The sequence below is a fragment of the Oncorhynchus keta genome, chromosome 10 (genome assembly GCF_023373465.1).
Source record: "Oncorhynchus keta strain PuntledgeMale-10-30-2019 chromosome 10, Oket_V2, whole genome shotgun sequence".
Taxonomy (NCBI): domain Eukaryota; kingdom Metazoa; phylum Chordata; class Actinopteri; order Salmoniformes; family Salmonidae; genus Oncorhynchus; species Oncorhynchus keta.
In genome coordinates, this window is record NC_068430.1 from 53,117,389 (window position 1) to 53,138,655 (window position 21,267).

Genomic DNA, 21,267 nt, shown 5'->3' on the forward strand with positions numbered 1-21,267 from the left:
AGTCAAATGACGTTTCTATTTAATCCTCAGGTACAATGCTACCAATTATATGCATATCCTGGCTTCTGGGCCTGAGAAACAGGCAGTTTACTTTGGGTCAGTCAAGTGGAAATGCAGGAAACTAGACCCTATCCCTATTTTTAACTTGGTCTTTTGTTTAGACATGTAGTTAGCTAGCCAGCTAAACAATTAACCATAATTCCAAACCATAGAGTACTAGCAATACAAACCGATTGTCATAGCTAAAGTTAACAAATTAGGTTCAATGTTAGCTAGCTAACATTTGGCTATAACAAAAGCTATGCAAAATTGCATTGCAAACAATTTATACACTTAAGTTAATGTTAGCTAGCAAGCCAGCCATCTAACCTCAGCTAACAGCAAGCTTTAAATCAAATCAAATTTTATTTGTCACATACACATGGTTAGCAGATGTTAATGCGAGTGTAGCGAAATGCTTGTGCTTCTAGTTCCGACAATGCAGTAATAACCAACAGGTAATCTAACCTAACAATTCCACAACTACTACCTTAAACACACAAGTGTAAAGGGATAAAGAATATGTACATAAAGATGTATGAATGAGTGATGGTACAGAACGGCATAGGCAAGATGCAGTAGATGGCATAGAGTACAGTATATGCATATGAGATGAGTAATGTAGGGTTTATAACTTGGTCTTTTGTTTAGACGTTAGTTAGCTGAACAATGAACTACAGTATAATATGGATATTTGCGTACTGGAGTCTTTTTTAAAGTTTTAATACGTGATACATATGTTTGTTTTTTAAACTGCATTAGACAGGATAACCCACCCTACACATACTGACCAGCTCAAATGGACAGTAGTGTCCAGCACACTCATTATCTCAGCCAATCATGGCTAGCGGGAAGGTTGCCTACTTTTTCTGTGGCTTAACCAACTAGGCTCATAATTTAACCATTTTATTTTATTCGCAGATGGCATAAACGTTTGTTATTAAGGCACAGGAAAGTTCACATGTTCGAGTAGGCATTTCCGCCCAAAAACGCAATTTGATTGAATTTTTTTTTTTACATAAAAAACAAAAAGTACATTCAAACGGCTCTCCTGTGAAGTCGTGACTTAGTTTCTTGAAACGGGTCACATGTGGAATGTGCCCTATCAGCTACTGTTTGCACCTGCAGTCTTCCCAGGGGGTGTTCAGGTTTATTTACCTAACCCTGTCTTTGGCTCAGGCCGACTTTTTCCCATTGTCGCACCATGGAGCCTGTTGCCTTCCCTTGAATGTCGTCGTTGTCCAGTATGTGCGGTTCGAATCTAATTGGATTGTAGGAGAGCTCGGGCAACAGATTCAGGCTCTTTGCATTTGTTGCACAAATCCCATGCAAGTCATTGTACTTAAATTAGCATATTTCGCACAGCATAAACAAATCAGACTTTTTTTTTGTTAGCTAAACAATCTGTTATTTTGTTGTTTATTTTGTAAGGTAGAGGAATTATCTGTTTTAAAGCCTTACCAACAATATCTGCTAAAAATGTGTATGCGATTAATAATATTTGATTTGAACCTATATTGCTTAAATAACATGATAATTCTAAATAGGGACAGATACCCTCCATTAGTTCATCAAACTAAATCACAAGGATTAGGGGAACGGAGCATTGAAGAGGGAATGGAGTGTATATTTCCGCTTCCTTTTACAAATGTGGTCCATTACTGTCTCTTTCTTTACCTCCCTCTGTCAGGCCGGAGCATTACAGCCCCATGCACTTCCGGCTGTGCCAACAGGTGCTGACGGCTGTGCAAAAGCTGGCCAGGGAATCGGGCGGCGGCATGGCCCGGGAGACCTGGGAGGTGCTGCTGCTCTTCCTGCTGCGAATCAACGACACCCTGCTGGCCCCGCCCACAGTTGGAGGTCAGCCAACTGGAACAGACGCAATTAGAGTACTTTCTGTAGTGTTGTGGGGCAATTCCTCACATCCACTTCGGTGACATTTTAGTCTTCCATTGATATCATACCATGACCAATATGTGGACATTAGGATTCGCCGCATAATCTTTTTAGATGCAAATGACGATGTAGTGTGGGAGCATTTTTCCCCACCTAGACATTTTGGATGATGCATATTCATCCTTACTCCACCCTGTCCCCCATCCCCCAACTCGCTCAGGTGGGATAGCGGAGAAGCTGGCTGAGAAGCTGATCAGCGTGCTGTTTGAGGTGTGGTTCCTGGCCTGCATGCGCTGCTTCCCCACACCGCCCTACTGGAAGACGGCCAGGGAGATGCTGGCCAACTGGAGGCACCACCCCCCCGTGGTGGAGCAGTGGAGCAAGGTCATCGCCGCCCTCACCTCCAGGTAGCCACACGCCAACAAGAACAGTGGTTGCCAACCCTGGGATTGCAGGCTTTTGTTTAAGCTCAGTCGCTAAACATATGATTAGCTTTTTTAAACAATGTGAGTGGACTTATTGGACACCTTCAGGCAATACCAAATTAATTGGATACCAGGCTGTAGGATTTTTTCCTGTCAACCACTAACCTGTGTTTTCTACAAGCACATGGAGTATCCAGCCAAATAGAAAATCAGCCAGCCAGAATCCCCTCAGGTGGTTAAGACAAGCCACTGGTACATTCTAATGCCTTGATTCCAAACGAAATACACAGTGAAATGATTGAATTGGGTTTACTGGTTTTACCTCCCAGATTGGAAAAATGAGTTGTATGAATTCAGTGTATTGTTTGTTGTTTTGGATATTGTTTAGGCCTATACTGTATGATCAGGACAATTTTCTTGATGTTTTTACATTTTTTACCTTTAACCTGTTTTCTCTTGATTAGAATGATCTAATTTACACACTAAGTAGTCAAAACCCTATGCTATGACACACCAAATTGAGATCAGGTGCATCCAATTTACTTTGATCATCCTTGAGATGTAACTAAAACTTGATTGGAGTCCACATGTGGCCAATTCAATTGTTTGGACATGATTTAGAAGGAAACACACCTGTCTATATAAGTCTAAGGAACTCTGTCCGTAGATCTCGGAGACAGATGGCTCGTCACAATTCTATCTGGGAAAGGGTATAAAACCCATTTCTAGAGTGTTGTACGTTTCCAAGAGCACAGTGGTCTCCATAATTGGGAAATGGAAAAAATATGAAACTACACAGACTGCCTTGAGCTGGCCGTCCGACCAAACTGAGCAATAAGGACCTTGGTCAGGGAGGTGACCAAGACCCCAATGACCACTCTGACAGAACCACAGAGTTCATTCAAGTACAACCGCATCTACAGCACTAACTCAATCTGGCCTTTTTGGGAGAGTGGCCAGACAGAAGCAACTCTTGAGAAAAAGGCACATGCCAGCATACCTGGAGTTTGCAAAAAGGCATGTGAATGACTTCGAGCACAATGGAAAAGATTCTGTGGTCTGATGAGATAAAAATTGAACTCTTTGGCCTAAATGCAATGTAAATGTTGTCTGGAGAAAACCAGGGACAATTAATCACCCATCGAACGCCTTTCCTACCGTAAAGCATGGTGGTGGCACATCATACTATGGGGATGATTTTCAGTGGCAGGCACTGAGAGACTGGTAAGGATAGAGGGAACAATGAATGGAGCCAAATACAGGCAAATCCTTGATAACCTTCTTCAGAGTGCAAATGACCTCCGACTGGGGCGAAGATTTACGTTCCAACAGGACAATAACCCCAAGCATACTGCCAAAGCAACACTGAAATGGCTTCAGAACAAGAATGTGAAACTCCTTGAGTGACCCAGCCAAAGCCCAGACTTGAATCCCATTGAACATATGTGGAAAGACTTGAAGATTGCTGTTCACTGCCGTTCCCCATCTAATTTAACAGAGCTTGAGAAAATCTGCAAGGAAGAATTGGAGAAAATCCCCAAATCCAGATGTGCAAAACTGATACACACCCAACATGACTCAAAGCTGTAATCACCAGCAAAGGTGCTTCTACAAAGTATCGACTTAAATAAATGAGATATTTCTGTGTTTCACTTTCAAGACATTTGTAAACATTTCTAAAATCATGTTTTCACTTTGTCATGGGGTATTTTGTGTAGAAAAAATGGATTTAATCCCTTTTGAATTCAGGCTTGTAACACAACAAAATGTGGAATAAGTCGAGGGCTGTGAATAGTTTCTGAAGGCACTGTACACGTACATGCAGGAATATTTATAAACTAAAGTATTTGATAATGGATTATTAGCTGATTATACACACAAATTAATATCAAGCATTAATTATGTAAATGTATTCATAAGATTCATTAAATGTTCTGTTTTGGCACAGACTGTTGCGGTTCACCTACGGTCCATCCTTCCCTCCGTTCAAAGTCCCAGATGAGGACGCCAACATGATCCCTACTGAGATGGACAACGACTGTGTGGCTCAGACCTGGTTCCGTTTTCTTCACATGCTGAGGTGAGTCCCACGGAGCTAGCTATATGTATATGTGTGGCACATTATAGGAGGTATTGCTGTTCAAATCTATACTGTATTCTGTGTAATTGCTCCCCGATGAAATAGTATAACTTTCTTCAATCATCATTTAAGAAACGTATCCTGGAAGTAACTTATTGGGTCTTTTTGATGAAGAACATACAAAAAAATACATAAAATCAAAGAAATTGATCTGAAAATGATTCTAGACTCTTAATGGATCTCCAGAATTGTAACCCAAAGATCTTAGGCTACATCAATTTAACTGTTACTCTCTAGCAGTTGTTTTTGGCTAGGTTGTGGAGAGAAATAACATATGACTTTATCTAAAGACTTTGGCAAATCCAGCCCAGTACCAATGTTTTTGCACCCCTATGCTAACAGTCCCCTCTACCTCTCTTCCTCTTGCAGTAACCCGGTGGACCTTAGCAACCCGCTGACGGTCAGCTCTACGCCAAAGTTCCAGGAGCAGCTGCTGGGGGTGAGCGGCGTGCCCCAGGAGGTGATCCAGCAGCATCCTTGTCTCAATCAGCTGCCCCAGATCTTCTTCAGGGCCATGCGGGGGGTCAGCTGCCTGGTGGATGCCTTCCTGGGTAAGACTATCTCACTTTATCATTTGTTTTCTCTCCATTGCATATAATGTTACATTTGACTTTGGCCCTGTCCAGAGACAACCCCCAGCACTTTCCCCTAGGCACTTCATGTAGATCTGGTCCTGTATTCAAGAAACTGTTCAGAGTAGGAGTGCTGATCTAGGGTCAGTTTAGCCTCATAGATTGTAATGAATAAGATTACATGGACAGGGGGACCTGATCGTAGATCAGCACTCCTACTATGAGACTCTTTTTGAATACGGGCCCTGAGAAAATTGGATAGGTATGGTAGTGGTTCCTCCTTCCATAAGAGGCTGGAGATTTTGCCCTGTTGCTTGAACATATCCAATACTTTCATATCCTCATGTTTTGCTGGATCACATCTGACTAAGAGGCCACGTATATGTTTCCTTCTGGCTAGGTGTCGGACTCGCAAAGAGAGAGATTAGAGAGAAACTGCCTTATGGTACTCAAACTTCAGCATTCAATTCAGGCGTCAAAGGGTTTAGATTTTGTGGACATTGATAATGTGAAGAAAAGAAAAACCATCAAGCAGACCTCCCTGCATTTTTGCCCCCTATACTTTATCTAAGCACTGTCACAGTGGAAGGCTATATACCTCCCTAAACCTCTTGACATCCCCCTGTTTGATGAAACGGCAGCGCAATGCCACTTTGATTTTTATTTTGGTTAATGTATCGGTTTTCATTTTGTAAATCACAAACTAGTATTAGCTATGTGGCCAATTGTGTTCTACGGTGTCCAAACACACAGAATGTCTCTAATAAATACCTAACATGGCTTGAGTTGTTGAACAGTCATTTAGCCCAATAAATAACCCTTTTGTTATTTTTCTTTCTTCTTTCCCAGAAACACCACTAGTGGTGTCTCCTAGGACCAATATACGTGACAAACTTCCCCCTCTAGGTACACTATTAAACCAGATCTAACCCAATGAAATCCAATCACTAACATTATGTATATACCAAACAAGATTCCCTATAGTGTGGTGCCACACTTCTACAGTCACAAAAATAACCTATTCATACACATCTAGGAAAAACATATTGTTCACTGTGTCAGAGGGACAAGCTGTGAAGCTGTTTTGATTCTTAATTTTGATCGATGGCCGTGTCAGCTGCCAAAATAATTGGTCAATTTCGTCTTGGTTGGTTGGTTGGTCGGTCTGTGTTGTGATTTTCCAGGCTGTGCTTTGACCACTGTCTTTCCTTCAGGTTTCACTGTGTCTAGGAACAACTTCAGAGAAAGGCTTCCCTCCATGCCCTCCTATTGTACTCCATAGTAGTGTGCTCCCAACCAATCATAAAGGGAGCTGAAGCATTTTGTTGGATTTGCTGGGGCTTGCAAAAATCTGACTGTGGTGAAGCTAGCTGGTGCGTGCACTTAGTGGCTGTGTCCAAATCAATTGAATCCATAATCACTATCAGGACAGCAGTGATAAACGGTCTCAATCCTGAAAACCTCTCTTCTTTACCCCTGTATTTCTTGTTATTTTTTACATACAGTGCCTTCAGAAAGTATTCACACCATTCAACTTTTTCCACATTTGTTGTGTTAAAATGTTGGATTAAAATTGATTTAATTGTCATTTCTAGTCAACGAGCTACACAATACAAATGTCGAATTGGAAAAAAAACGTCTCAAATGTATGAAAAAAACTATCGTATTCAACCTCCAATACATGTTAGAATCATCTTTTGGCAGCAATTACAGTTGTGAATCTTTCTGGGGAAATCTCTAAACACTTTCCACACCTGAATTGTGCAACATTTGACCATTTATTCTTCAAGCTCTGTCAAATTGGTTGTTGATCATTGCCGTACAACCATTTTCATGTCTTGCATTTATTTTGAAGCAGATTTAAGTCAAAACTAACTTGGCCACTCAAGAATATTCGCTGTCTTGTAAGCAACTCGTGTGTAGATTTGGACTTGTTTTAGGTTATTGTCCTACTGAAAGGTGAAGTCATCTCCCAGTGTCTGGTGGAAAGCAGACTGAACCTGGTTTGCCTCTAGGATTTTGCCTATGCTTAGCGCCATTCCGTTTCTTTTTTATCCTGAAACTCCTCGGTCCTTAACGAGAACGAGCATACCCATAACATGATGCAGCCACCGCCATGCTTGAAAATATGGAGTGGTACTCGGTAATGTGTTATCAGTGTGGACAGTAAGGTAACAGTAAGAACAGTTGAAGTCGGAAGTTTACATACACCTTAGTCAAATACTTTTAAACTCAGTTTTTCACAATTCCTGACATTGAATCCTAATAAAAATTATTTGTCTTAGGTCAGTTAGGATCACCACTTTATTTTAAGAATGTGAAATGTCAGTATAATAGTAGAGAATTATTTCAGCTTTTATTTCTTTCATCACATTCCCAGTGGGTCATAAGATTACGTACATTAAATTAGTATTTGGTAGCATTGCCTTTCAATTGTTTAACTTGGGTCAAACGTTTCGGGTAGCCTTCCACAAGCTTCCCACAATAAGTTGGGTGAATTTTGGCCCATTCCTCCTGACAGAGCTGGTGTAATTGAGTCAGGTTTGTAGGCCTCCTTGCTCACACATGCTTTTCAGTTCTGCCCACAAATTTTCTATGGGATTGAGCTCAGGGCTTTGTTGTCCTTAAGCCATTCTGCCACAACTTTGGAAGTATGCTTGGGATCATTGTCCATTTGGAAGACCCATTTGCGACCAAGCTTTAGCTTCCTGACTGATGCCTTGAGATGTTGCTTTCAATATATCCACATTTTCTTTCCAAATGATGCCATTTATTTTGTGAAGTGCTCCAGTCCCTCCTGCAGCAAAGCACCCCACAACATGATACTGCCACCTCTGTTCTTCACGGTTGGGATGGTGTTCTTCGGCTTGCAAGAATCCCCCTTTTTTCTCCAAACATAACGATGGTCATTATGGCCAAACAGTTATATTTTTGTTTCATCAGACTAGAGGACATTTCTCCAAAAAGTACAATCTTTGTCAACATGTGCAGTTGAAAACCGTAGTCTGGCTTTTCTATGGCGGTTTTGGAGCAGTGCCTTCTTCCTTGCTGAGCGGCATTTCAGGTTATGTCGACATAGGACTCGTTTTACTTTGCACTTTTCGCACCAAAAGTACGTTCATCTCTAGGAGACAGAACTCGTCTCCTTCCTTAGCGGTATGAAGGCTGCGTGGTCCCATGGTGTTTATACTTGCGTACTATTGTTTATACAGATGAACGTGGTACCTTCAGGCGTTTGGAAATTGCTCCCAAGGACGAACCAGACTTATGGAGGTCTACATTTCTGAGGCTGATTTCTTTTGATTTTCCCATGATGTCAAGCAAAGAGGCACTGAGTTTGAAGGTAGGCCTTGAAATGCATCCACGGGTACACCTCCAATTGACTCAACTGATGTCAATTAGCCTATCAGAAGCTTCTAAAGCCGTGATATCATTTTCTGGAATTTTCCAAGCTGTTTAAAGGCACAGTCAACTTAGCGTATGGAAACTTCTGACCAACTGGAATTGTGACACAGTGAATTAGAAGTGAAATAGTATGTCTAAACAATTGTTGGAAAAAATTACTTGTGTCATGCACAAAGTAGATGTCCTAACCGACTTGCCAAAACTATAGTTCGTTAACAAGAAATTTGTGGAGTGGTTGAAAAAATTGTTTTAATGACTCCAACCTAAGTGCATGTAAACTTCCGACTTCAACTGTATATGTTTGATAGGCTATGCCAAGCTTCTGAATAAGTGAACTGTTGTCAATCAAAATTGGTCGTCAAGGCAATGAATTGTAAATGTGAATCTTTTTCTCTGTAGATTTTTAGTTTTAATGTTCCTTTATCTGTGGTGAGTATCTTGCAACAATGAAGACATCCATCCATGTGAGATGGCTTGTGCATTTTAGGCAGTTTTTTTTTCTGTCTGGAGGAAAGGAGAAACACAAAAATTACACGTCGGGAAACAGGCTGTGATTGGTTGTTACTGTTTTCACTTCAAACACTTGAATGTCCTCTGCCTCGTTCCTTCTCTCTCTCCCTCAGGTGTCTCCCGTCCCCGGTTGGACAGTGCCCCGCCCACCCCTGTCAACAGACTGAGCATGCCGCCGCCCACCACCAACACCACGCCCCCTCACAACCGTCGCCACAAACCCACAGGGGTCACAAAGACGGCCAGTAAAACCTCAACGGTAGACTTCATACCTTTGCAAATAATGTTTTTTCCAATGTTTAAAAAAATTAGCAAATGTTAATGTGACTGAATATTCCTATTTTTACTGTGTCAGTTTGATAGTTAATTTAATAAATTCCTGGTTATCTACCACCCCCCTCCCCTACCCACCCAGGCAAGCATAACACACCAACCCAAAGTGTCCCACCAGCCGTCCTCCACCTCCCCCCTGTCCAGCCCCAACCAGACCAGCTCGGAGCCCCGGCCGCTGCCTGCCCCCACCAGGCCCAAGGTCAACAGTGTCCTCAACCTTTTTGGCCAGTGGCTTTTTGACGCCGCGCTGGTGCACTGCAAGCTCCACGCAGGCCTGAGCCGGGACAACAGCATGACTGGTAAGGCAAGGGTCAGAGGTTAAGGGTCAATAATTGGTTTGACTAGAATTGTGGTGTACTGTACTCCATAGTCTAAAGAGTCTTCCTCTCCTTTATTGTCGCCTCTTCTTTAGCTTTGACAAATGTGTTCAGCATCGAACATTCATATTTTTTATATTTTTTATTATTATTATTTTTTAACCTTTATTTAACTTTAACCTTTACTTAACTGCCTGTTCAGGGGCAGAACGACCGATTTGTACCTTGTCAGCTCGGGGATTTGAACTTGCAACCTTCCGGTTACTAGTCCAACGCTCTAACCACTAGGCTACCCTATGCCTTCAGAAAGTACTTGACTTTTGACTTTTTTTGACAGACCCCTTGACTTTTTCCACATTTTGTTACGTTACATCCTTATTCTAAAATGGATTAAAAACTAAAAATCCTCCATCTGCACACGATACCCCATTATGACAAACCAAAAACTGTTGTTTAGACATTTTTGTAAATGTATAAAAAAAATAAAAAATAACCTTATTTCAATACAGTGGGGCAAAAAAGTATTTAGCCAACCACCAATTGCGCAAGTTCTCCCACTTAAAAAGATGAGAGAGGTCTGTAATTTATCATAGGTACACTTCAACTATGACTGACAAAATGAGAGAAAAAAATCCAGAAAATCATATTGTAGGATTTTTAATGAATTTATTTGAAAATTATGGTGGAAAACAAGTATTTGGTCAACTACAAACAAGCAAGATTTCTGGCTCTCACAGACCTGTAACTTCTTCTTTAAGAGGCTGTGCAGCAACGCTCCCCATCCAACCTTACAGAGCTTGAGAGGATCTGCAGAGAAGAATGGGAGAAACTCCCCAAATACAGATGTGCCAAGCTTGTAGCGTTGTACCCCAGAAAACTCAAGGCTTTAAAAACTCCCATAGGTGCTTCAACCAAGTACCGAGTAAAGGGTCTAAATACTTTATGTAGATAAAATATTTCAGGTTTCTTCTTATTATTTTTTATTTATTCTAAAAACCTGTTTTTGCTTTGTCATTATTATTGCAATTTAATCATTTTTAGAATAAGGCTGTATTTTAAAAATATTTCATGTTTTATTATAGCCCATGTAAAGAAAGAATTATTAACAAATCATTGCAATCAAAATAGGCAGCTCCACGAGAGATCACTTTCTCCAAAACAGTATGGTCACTGTCGAGACCGTAGGTGCTGAAAATGGTCTGCAGTCTGCAGTTTTTTGAAACAAGTTACTTTTTTCATTTCACTTCACCAATTTCGGATATTTTGTGTATGTCCATTTCATGAAATCCAAATAAAAATACATTTTAATTCCAGGTTGTAAGGCAACAAAATAGGAAAAATGCCATGGGGGGGGGGTGAATACTTTTGAAAGGCACTGTATTATATGTGTCATTTCATACCTAGTTTTAATGTCTTCACTGTTATTCAACAATGTAGAAAATACATTTAAAAAACCTTGAATTTCGCTACACCCGCAATAACATCTGTTAAACACGTGTGATGTGACAAATTAAAATTTGATTTTGATTTGTGTCCAAACTTGTCTGGTACTGTATATTGATTACCATCAAAATTATTTTTTCATAATAATACTTGTGTATCTGTGTTTGATTATTACATTTCTTGCTGGGCTTGATGTGGGTATTTCAATTAATTCCTTTTGTTGGTAGATTTTTAAATAAAAAAAGTATTATCGCTATGTTATTGTATGTTCACAAGATTCGATTCTCTCTAACTTCACCAGACAGCCGCTGTGCTCTGCTCTGTGACCCTGAATGTCAGATTTAGTGGTAATTTGATCTGACTGGTGTCTGTGGTGCGATTGCCTCCTTTGCACATGAAAAGGGCTTGAATGTGTTGTGCGGCTCCCTGAACACTTGGCTTTTCCAGTCATAAAAGTTGCCGACCCCTAATCTAGGCTGTTGCAGTTTTTCGTTAGATTTCATTATCTTCTGGTTTTAGTTTTAAGTTTAGTTTTTTGCATGTTGGTTATTTGTCATGATGGTTGTTTCGACTAATCTATCTTTGTTGACACTGATGTTTAGAGCACTTAGAAATATCACTATGAAAGTCCTGAAAACAAAACAAAGAACCATTTGAGAAATTGAACCACAAATAAGACTTCATCATATCACTGCTGTTCTTTGATTTGTTTCCCATTTTTTATATTTCTATTTTGCAGCTACATTTGTTCAAATTCTTCTTTCTTGTAAGTAGGAATACAAGCTTCCCGTACCTTTTTTTTTTTTTTAACTTGCAGTTTTCCTGTATTTGATTGGCATTTTTTGTTTGTGCCCATTGTCATCACCACTGAGTCGTTATTAGGTTGCCAGGGGATGTATTCATTAGGCAGGAAGAAAACAGATGGAAACAAGGAGAGGGAATACCAGAACCGGTCTGATAAGAAACACTTGTTTTCGTATTCCGTAGCAAAACATTTTCTATGCTCTAATGAATACGACCCTGAACTTTCCGGCCCCAAACCACCCCCCATTCTGCCTGGAATCAAACTGACCTGCTACACCTGGATCATACCCATGTAATCTCCTCCCCAAAGGATCTCGCACACTAATACTTATTTAAAAAAAAAAAAAAAAAGTTTTTCTGCCATAGCTTTCTTTGCTCCTCAGTTGATGATCTTGAATTTGTGTGTACTGTATGTTACACATGTATGTGGTGGATGTCTGTTCCATATATTTGTGCTATATATCGTGCCTCGTGTGAATTTCCAAGGAGCTAATAAGTAGACATTGCAAACTGAATTTTGCCATTGATGAGAAAATATATTCACCTGTATCAGCTCTTTGTGGGCTGCTACGCAGAGCTCACAAAGAGGCTGCTGTGTGTTTTACATCTATTTTTGGCTCAGAAAACATAATGAAACTTTGCGTAATCCAAATCGGTTATTGTCGGCAGAGCAAAATGCCCAGGCAGAAGTATTGTAAATGCTCCCTTTCAAATCGTGTGGGGTGCATTCCAAATGGCACCCTGTTCCTTATTAAGTGCACTATTTTTGACTGGGGCTCTCTCTGTCCTCTTTTCTACCCCCACCCTCCTTCACCCCCTCCATTCGTGTCCTCTCTCCCTTATTTCTACTCCCCCCTCTTCCTATGAACCCCCTTCTCACTCTCGCTCTCTCTCTCTCTCGCCAGCCCTGGCCACTCAGACAGGTGTGGAGCTGAGGAGGAAGGGCTCCCAGATGTCCACAGATACCATGGTGTCCAATCCCATGTTCGACGCCAACGAGTTCCCGGACAACTACGAGTCGGGCCGGGCCGAGGCCTGTGGAACCCTCTGTAGGATCTTCTGCAGCAAGAAGACTGGCGAGAGATACTGCCCGTTTATCTCTCCAGGTACCTACATGTTTTACCGTGATACAGTCAAAGCAGAAAGGCAATATAGTAGTATTATATAAATATTATTTTTAAATGAGTGCCCAAATCTCCACAGATTACGCGTTTTATTTTTGTAAGTATACTGAACAAAAATATAAAAGCAACATGGAACGTGTTGGTACCATGTTTCATGATCTGAAATAAAACATCCCACAAATGTTCCATACTCACAAAAAGCCTATTTCTCTCAAATTTTGTGAACAAATTTGTTTACTTCCCTGTTAGTATTTCTCCTTTGCAAGATAATCCATCCACCTGACAGGTGTGGCATATTCAGAAACTGATTAAATAGCATGATCATTACTCAGGTACACCTTGTGCTGGGGACAATAAAAGGCCACTCTAAAATGTGCAGATTTGTCACACAACACAATGCCACAGATGTCTCAAGTTGAGGGAGTGTTCAGTTGGCATGTTGACTGCAGGAATATCCAGCAGAGCTGTTGCCAGATAATTTTATGTTAATATCTCTACCATAAGCCGCCTCATATGTTGTTTTAGAGAATTTGGCAGTACGGCCAACTGGCCTCACAACTAACCACGCCAGCCCAGGATCTCCACATCCAGCTTCTTCACCTGCGGGATGGTCTGAGACCAGCCACCCGGATAGCTGATGAAACTGGGTTTGCATAACTGAAGAATTTCTGCACAAACTCTCAGAAACCGTCTCAGGGAAGCTCATCTGCGTGCTTATCGTCCTCACCAGGGTCTTGACCTGACTGCAGTTTGGCGTTGTAATTTACTTTAGTGGGCAAATGCTCACCTTCGATGGCCACTGGCACACTGGAGAAGTGTGCTCTTCACCGATGAATCCCGGTTTCAACTGTACCGGGCAGATGGCAGACTGTGTATGGTGTTGTATGGGCAAGCGGTTTGCTGACATCAACGTTGTGAACAGAGTGTCCTGTGGAAGGTTTATAGTATGGGCAGGCATAAGCTATTGACAACTAACACAATTGCATTTTATCGAAGGCAATTTTTATTTTGTTTAACTATTTATTTAACTAAGTAAGTCAGTTAAGAACAAATTCTTATTTACAATGACGGTCTACACCGACCAATCTCGGACTACGCTGGGTCAATTGTGCGCCGCCCTATGGGACTCCCAATCATGGACGGTTGTGATACAGCCTGGATTCGAACCAGGGTGTCTGTAGTGATGCCTCTAGCGCTGAGATGCAGTGTCTTATCTTAGACCACTGCACCACTCGGGAGCCCCACTTGAATGCACGGAGGTACCGTGACAAAACCCTGAGGCCCGTTGTCGTGCCATTCATCCAACATATGCATATCTGTATTCCCAGTCATGTGAAATCCATAGATTCATTTATTTATTTCAATTTCCTTACAATGAACTGTAACTCAGTAAAATCTGGGAAATTGTTGCATGTTGCATTTATATTTTAGTTCAGTGTAGTAACATAGTTACCATGCTAAAATGTTAAAAGCACGTATATCCTACCAACGGGACATAAAAAATTGTAATATCTTGTTTCACTGAGTCGTGGCTGAAAGATTACATTATTAGCATAAAGCAGGTGGGTTACACACTGCATTCGCAGGATAGAACAGCAGCCTCTGGTAAGACAAGGGGTTGGCATACTATGTATATTTGTATACCTCAGCTGGTGCACGATATCTAAGGAAGTCTCAAGATTTTGCTTGCCTGAGGTAGTGTGGTCTACAGCTTATCATGAGATACTCGATCTACAGAGTTTATCTGTATTTTTTGTAGCTGTCAACACACCACCACAGACCGATGCTGGCACTAAGACAGCACTCAATGAGCTGTAAATCGCCATAAGCAAACAGGAAAACACTCATCCAGAGGCGGCACTCCTAGTGGCCGGGGATTTTAATGCAGGGAAACTTAAGTCTGTTTTACCTAATTTCTATCAGCAAGTTAAATGTGCAACCAGAGGGGGAAAAAACTCTAGACCACCTTTACTCCACACACAGAGATGTGTACAAAGCTCTCCCTCGCCCGCCATTTGGCAAATCTGACCATAATTATATCCTCCTGATTCCTGCTTACAAGTAAAAATTAAAGCAGGAAGCACTAGTGACTTGGTCAATAAAAAAGTGGTCAGAAGAAGCAGATGCTAAGCTACAGGACTGTTTTGCTAGCACAGACTGGAATATGTTCTGGGATTCTTCCGATGGCATTGAGGAGTACACCACTGAGCTAAAGGGTAGAGCTGCCGCTTTCAAGTAGCTTTAAGATATTCCGCTATGCCCTCCGGCGAACCATCAAACAGGCAAAACATCAAGACTAAGATTGGATGAGCGTCGGAGCCGTTGTAGTATGTGGCTGGGCTTGCAAACTATTAGACCACAAAGGGAAGCACAGCCGAGAGCTTCCCATTGACACAAGCCTACCAGACGAGCTAAATTACTTCTATGTTCGCTTCGAGACAAGTAACACTGGAACATGCATGAGAGCATCAGCTCTTCTGGACGACCGTGTGATCACGCTCTCCGCAGCCGATGTGAGTAAGACCTTTAAACAGGTTAACATTCACAAGGCCGCAGGGCCAAACAGATTACCAGGACGTGTACTCCAAGCATGCGCTGACCAACTGGCAAATGTCTTCACTGACATTTTCAGTGAAGACAGTACAGACTCTCCCTGTCTGAGTCTGCAATACTAACATGTTTCAAGCAGACCACCATATTCCATGTGCCCAAGAAAACGAAGGTAACTGACCCTAAATGACTACCGACTCATGGCACTCACGTCTCTATCCATTATCATTATCCCAGAAACGCTAGACCCACTCCAATTTGCATTCCGCCCCAACAGATCCACATATTACGAAATCTCTATTGCACTCCACACTGCCCTTTCACACCTGGACAAAAGGAACACCTATGTGAGAATGCTATTCATTGACTACAGCTCAGCATTCAACACCACTGGGGCGGCAGCGTAGCCTAGTGGTTAGAGCGTTGGACCGGAAGGTTGTGAGTTCAAAACCCCCGAGCTGACAAGGTACAAATCTGTCGTTCTGCCCCTGAACAGGCAGTTAACCCACTGTTCCCAGGCCGTCATTGAAAATAAGAATATGTTCTTAACTGACTTGCCTGGTTAAATAAAGGTAAAATTAAATTAAATAGTGCCCTCAAAGCTCATCACAAAGCTAAGGACCCTGGGACTAAACACCTCCCTCTGCAACTGGAGCCTGGACTTCCTGACGGACCGCCCCCAGGTGGTAAGGGTAGGTAACAACACATCCGCCAAGCTGATCCTTAGCATGAGGGCCACTAAGGGGTGCGTGCTCAGTCCCCTCCTGTACTCCCTGTTCACTCATGACTGCAAGGCCAGGCATGACTCCAACACCATCATTAAGTTTTCCGATGACACAACAGTGGTAGGCCTGATCACCAACGACGAGACAGCATATAGGGAGGAGGTCAGAGACCTGGCCGTGTGGTGACAGGACAACAACCTCTCCCTCAAATGAATTAAGACTAAGGAGGATTGTGGACTACAGGAAAATGAGGACCGAGCATGACCCATTCTCATCGACGGGGCTGTAGTGGAGCAGGTTGAGAGCTTCAAGTTCCTTGGTGTCCACATCACCAACAAACTAACATTGTCCAAGCACACCAAGACAGTCGTGAAGAGGGCACAACAAAACCTATTTCCCCTACGGGAGACTGAAAAGATTTGTCATGGGTCCTCAGATCCTCAAAAGGTTATACAGCTGCACCATCGAGAGCATCCTGACTGATTGTATCACTACCTGGTATGGCAACTGTTCAGCCTCTGACTGCAAGGCACTACAAAGGGTTGTGCGTACAGCTCAGTACATCACTGGGGCCAAGCTTCCTGCCTTCCAGGACCTCTATATCAGGCGGTGTCAGAGGAAGGCCCTAAAAATGTCAGACTCCAGCCACCTTAGTCATAAACCTTTCTCTCTGCTCCCGCACGGGAGGTGGTACCGGCGAGCCAAGTCTAAGTCCAAGAGGCTTCTAAACAGCTTCTACCCCCAAGCCATAAGACTACGGAACATCTAATCAAATGGCTACCCAGACTACTTGCAAATGGCTAACCAGACTACTATAACGTTTCTAAATATGTGTTCCCCTTTTCCACAGCTTTTCCAAGCACGTGTTCTAGCTTCAGACTGACTCCTCCAGTCTCTTTCCTCCCCCAGGTTCTACATGGTTCTGATCCAGGGCCTCCAGATCTCCGACTACATCTGCCGACCGGTGCTGGCCAGCATCATCCTCAACTCCTCAGCCCTCTTCTGCTCCGATATTAAGGGCATTAATGTGGTGGTCCCCTACTTCATCTCAGCCCTGGAGAACGTCCTCCCTGACCGGTGAGGAATGCACCGTCTATATTTGGTGTGCTTGCTGAAAGAACACTTATTCCCCATACTTCTCATTATTCTGCACTCTCCTGCGCTGACACCACTTGTACTGCTTGCAAGAAACGATATTACAACAAACGGTTCGGTACAAGATTTGTTACTTTCGGTTCTTCTATTAAATGTCTCACGCCATACACTGAATGACAGGATCAAGTCTGTCTCGTAATTTGTCGACCAGGCCAGTAATGTTTCAGCACATTTGGTGTTCTAGTTAGACATTTATGTGCTCTGTCACAATCTGCCATAGAAAACTGCTAGTGTCGCTTCCTGGTCAGCACTGCATTGTTTAGATTACACTTGGAAAAAGCTATAATTGAGCAATATGATTGGCCATTCATTCAAACACCATCACGCGAGTCACAATTTAATAAGCTGTACATGAGTTGATGCATTCAACACAGCACACATGATCTGTCCAGACTAGCAACACTTTCAATTATTAATATATTAGCAACTTAGGAATAGGCTCCAGAAAGACGCTTAGCATTCGTCTTGGCTACTGTAGCCAGATCATAGAGATGGACAGAGGACTCTAGTTCCCAAAATATATTTTTAGAATGGGCTGAAACCCGTATGGGTTAAGGAAGGATCACATGATTCCATGTCATCAGGAGGCTGGGCTCCAGACAGTGACAATAAAGTTGTATTTTGCGACCCATTAACTTGGCTGTGCGAGTGAAATGTTTTATAATTGGTCGCATCGGCGCGAGCTGCACATTCTACATGGTCACCTCACTTCAAACGTTCTATTATTTTAGGAGGCTAAAACCATGATTTGGTCAAACAGTAATGTGCGTTATCCTTATGATTCCTGTAATGAAAGTCTCTGCCCTGCGGCTGGCTGTTTCACTCAGGCCTGCTGCTGTGATGAGTGCCACTCTCTTCTTCTCCCCCCACTGCATTTGTAGGCTATGACTGTTCAAAATCCTTTTGGAGGAAGAAAATACAGCTTTGGAAGCAACTACTTTTGTCACTGTATTTAGCTCTATAGCAACTATTTTACAACCAAGATATTTGATATGGCTTCGAAATAGTCCATAGGACTCATTGGGTAGTAGGCTACAACTGAAAAGTTTTAAGACCTTTCATTTTCTGTTAGATTAATACATGGCTACCAGCAGTGGGTATTATGTTTAGCGTTAGCGATACCGTTAATGTGTTTTGAGTTTCCACTTACTCGTGGTGAATTGGCCCCAAATAAATTAGCCTATGATATCGGTGCCCATAAAGATATATAAGCAAATTCATATCTGTTGAACAAAATATTCAGATAATTCTGGTGCCTTATTTTGACAGAGCAAAAATGTTTCCGTTGACATCATTGGTGTGCATCGTGTGATTTGAACCAATTTTGAGTAGGCATTGCCTACTAATTGGTTGATGTCATTGGAATCACTTACCTACAATCTTTACTACAAAACATAAATGTTCTATTTTCACATATGTTGATGTTAGGGTGGTGCCGGAGATGATGAATATAAAGTTGACATTTTTTTTTATATATTTCCCTTTAAAATATCTTATTAAAGGGCAACGATATTCTTTGTAATTTGACACAAAAATGTATGTAATTAATACAATTCTAAAGAATATAGTAATGCTGAATATTACACAGATGTTTAATACACACCATAATGACCAAATGTAGCCAATTAATAGCTACATATAGAGAGACAGCATGCCAACCTTTGGCTAATAAGCATTTATTTTTGCCGTGGTGTAGTTTTGTTATCGAGTATCATGATACTTAACCTGGTATCAGTATTGAAGCACAATTCTGGTATCGTGGCATCACTGCTGCTTGTACAGCTGACGCAAGCACACAGAAATGTACCTTGTCTAATTAGTCTTATGATGTTTGAAAGACAGTTCAAGTCAAATGGTCTTTCTATTTCTGTGTTAAGGACATCTGCATGCATAAGGAATGCGGTTTTGACCAGAATGGACTTTTTTAGCCCTTAGGGTGAAGTATGCCGCCTCTTGTATGTTTGTCTCTTAGTGTCACGCAAGGGAAATGCCCAGAAATTAACATTAAAAAAACGGTATATGCTTAAAGCAAGCTCAAATGTTAATGTAAGCATTTGTTTGAGGAGTTTTATCAGTGTACGCTTGGTGTTGGTTAAACATAGTATCTGACTGCTGTATCTTTTGAATGTTTGACATTTGAGTTAAGTTAACTTGTTCTCCCCCAGAGAGCTGTCAAAGTTTAAGACATACGTGAACCCCACTGACCTGAGGAGAGCCTCCATTAACATCCTGTTGTCCATGCTGCCTCTGCCACACCACTTTGGCAAGGTCAAGTCAGAGGTAAACCTGTTAATTATAAGAGAGTTTAAATGGACATCACACTTCAAAATTTAAATTAGAATCACACCATCGGTTGTGTAGAGACCTCTAATATGCTTCATATCAACCCTAAATACATGGACAATAATAGCATAAAAATGAAGAAATTATATAGCTTTTATATTTAACATTCAATTTCGATTGAGGCGTGTAGATGGACGTGGACTGTTCTGACTCTGTTTTAGTTGATCATTTGCAATGCCCTGTCGTTCTGAGGTCGCCTAAATGCAAAGTAACCCTTGTGTATTATTTGTATGTTCCAGGTGCTCTTGGAGGGCAAGTTTAGCAATGATGACAACTCGCTGCACGACAAGGCCGTCACCTTCCTCTCCTTCAAGCTGCGATTGGTCAACATCCTAATAGGAGCGCTACAGACGGAGACGGACCCCACCAATACGCAGATGATCCTGGGTGAAGTTGATCTCAATTTTATCTGCAGCAATTTCTTTTACTTTGATTGTTTACACTGAAAACTGTGTTATACATTAAATGTGTTATTTTGTAATTTGGCATCTTTCTCTTAAGTAATACAGAATCAATGAATTGTAATAACTATTCCCTAACTACAATGGAATGACTAAAGGCCTTTTTTCTGTACAGGTGCCATGCTCAACATTGTCCAAGACTCTGCTCTCCTGGAGTCCATCGGTGCCCAAGCGGAGGTGGTAAGAACTAATAATTTTGTACTCCACGCTGTAGAAGCGCTCACTCAACTAGAAAGAAATGTGTAAATACAGTAAACTTAACAACACGTGTAGCTAAGAGAGATCCTTAAAAAAAGAGATGTGACCTTTGATGTGACCTTTATTGAACAATGGAAGACCCTTGAGGTTAGAAACCTCTTATGGGGGCAACCTGGCAAGAGGTCATCAATAAATCAGTATTTAAAGGATATTTTACTCAAACATTTTAACATTTATTTTGTTCATTAGTCCACTGTTTATCCCCAAAAAGGTTTAGGGGACCATATTAATAGTGGACTTATGAACAAAATGCTTTTTGATGAAAATCTCCCTTTTAATCATCTGAGCAGACTATGACCCCTGAACATTCTAATGCCACCCCAATAGGGCAGTGTGGATGGCAGCCATGCTCTGGCTAAAAGCCACAGCAGGAACAACAGTGGCATCAGCAACGCCAGCGGGGGCAGCTCTGAGGCCACCACCCCTGACAGCGAGAGGCCCGCCCAGGCCCTCCTCAGAGACTACGGTGAGCCCCTTCGAGGACGCACTCATGAGCCCTTTTTCCAAAATCCTGACCTGGGTTAATTGGCAAAATTGTCCCAGGGAAGTTCAATCATGCGCACCTGAAGAATCTTAAAAGGAAACCAATTATATTTGGACCGAGGTGTGCCAAAAATCAACCAACCGTCAGCCCTTCCTTGTTAGTAGCTCTGAAGACGAGGCCTTTCTTGACGAGTGTAACAAGCTAGACGTGCGCAATGTAAAATCAGAAATGTTTTTGTAGTTTTGAATGTTGACACTGTGTTTTCACCTTTTTCATTCCGGTC

The 21,267-nt window shown here is 41.8% G+C and overlaps 1 protein-coding gene across 1 annotated transcript in view; it reads left to right on the top strand.

Moving 5' to 3' along the window:
* The window catches only part of LOC118388950 (ral GTPase-activating protein subunit beta), an 84,285-nt gene that overhangs the window by 26,130 nt on the left and 36,888 nt on the right, over window positions 1-21,267 (top strand). The window contains 13 exon segments of the mRNA XM_052527267.1: window positions 1,730-1,899; window positions 2,156-2,342; window positions 4,309-4,440; window positions 4,870-5,051; window positions 9,101-9,246; window positions 9,403-9,619; window positions 12,790-12,960; window positions 12,963-12,990; window positions 17,193-17,360; window positions 19,604-19,718; window positions 20,021-20,168; window positions 20,358-20,422; window positions 20,828-20,966. Coding sequence (XP_052383227.1) covers window positions 1,730-1,899; window positions 2,156-2,342; window positions 4,309-4,440; window positions 4,870-5,051; window positions 9,101-9,246; window positions 9,403-9,619; window positions 12,790-12,960; window positions 12,963-12,990; window positions 17,193-17,360; window positions 19,604-19,718; window positions 20,021-20,168; window positions 20,358-20,422; window positions 20,828-20,966 — 1,868 coding nt within the window.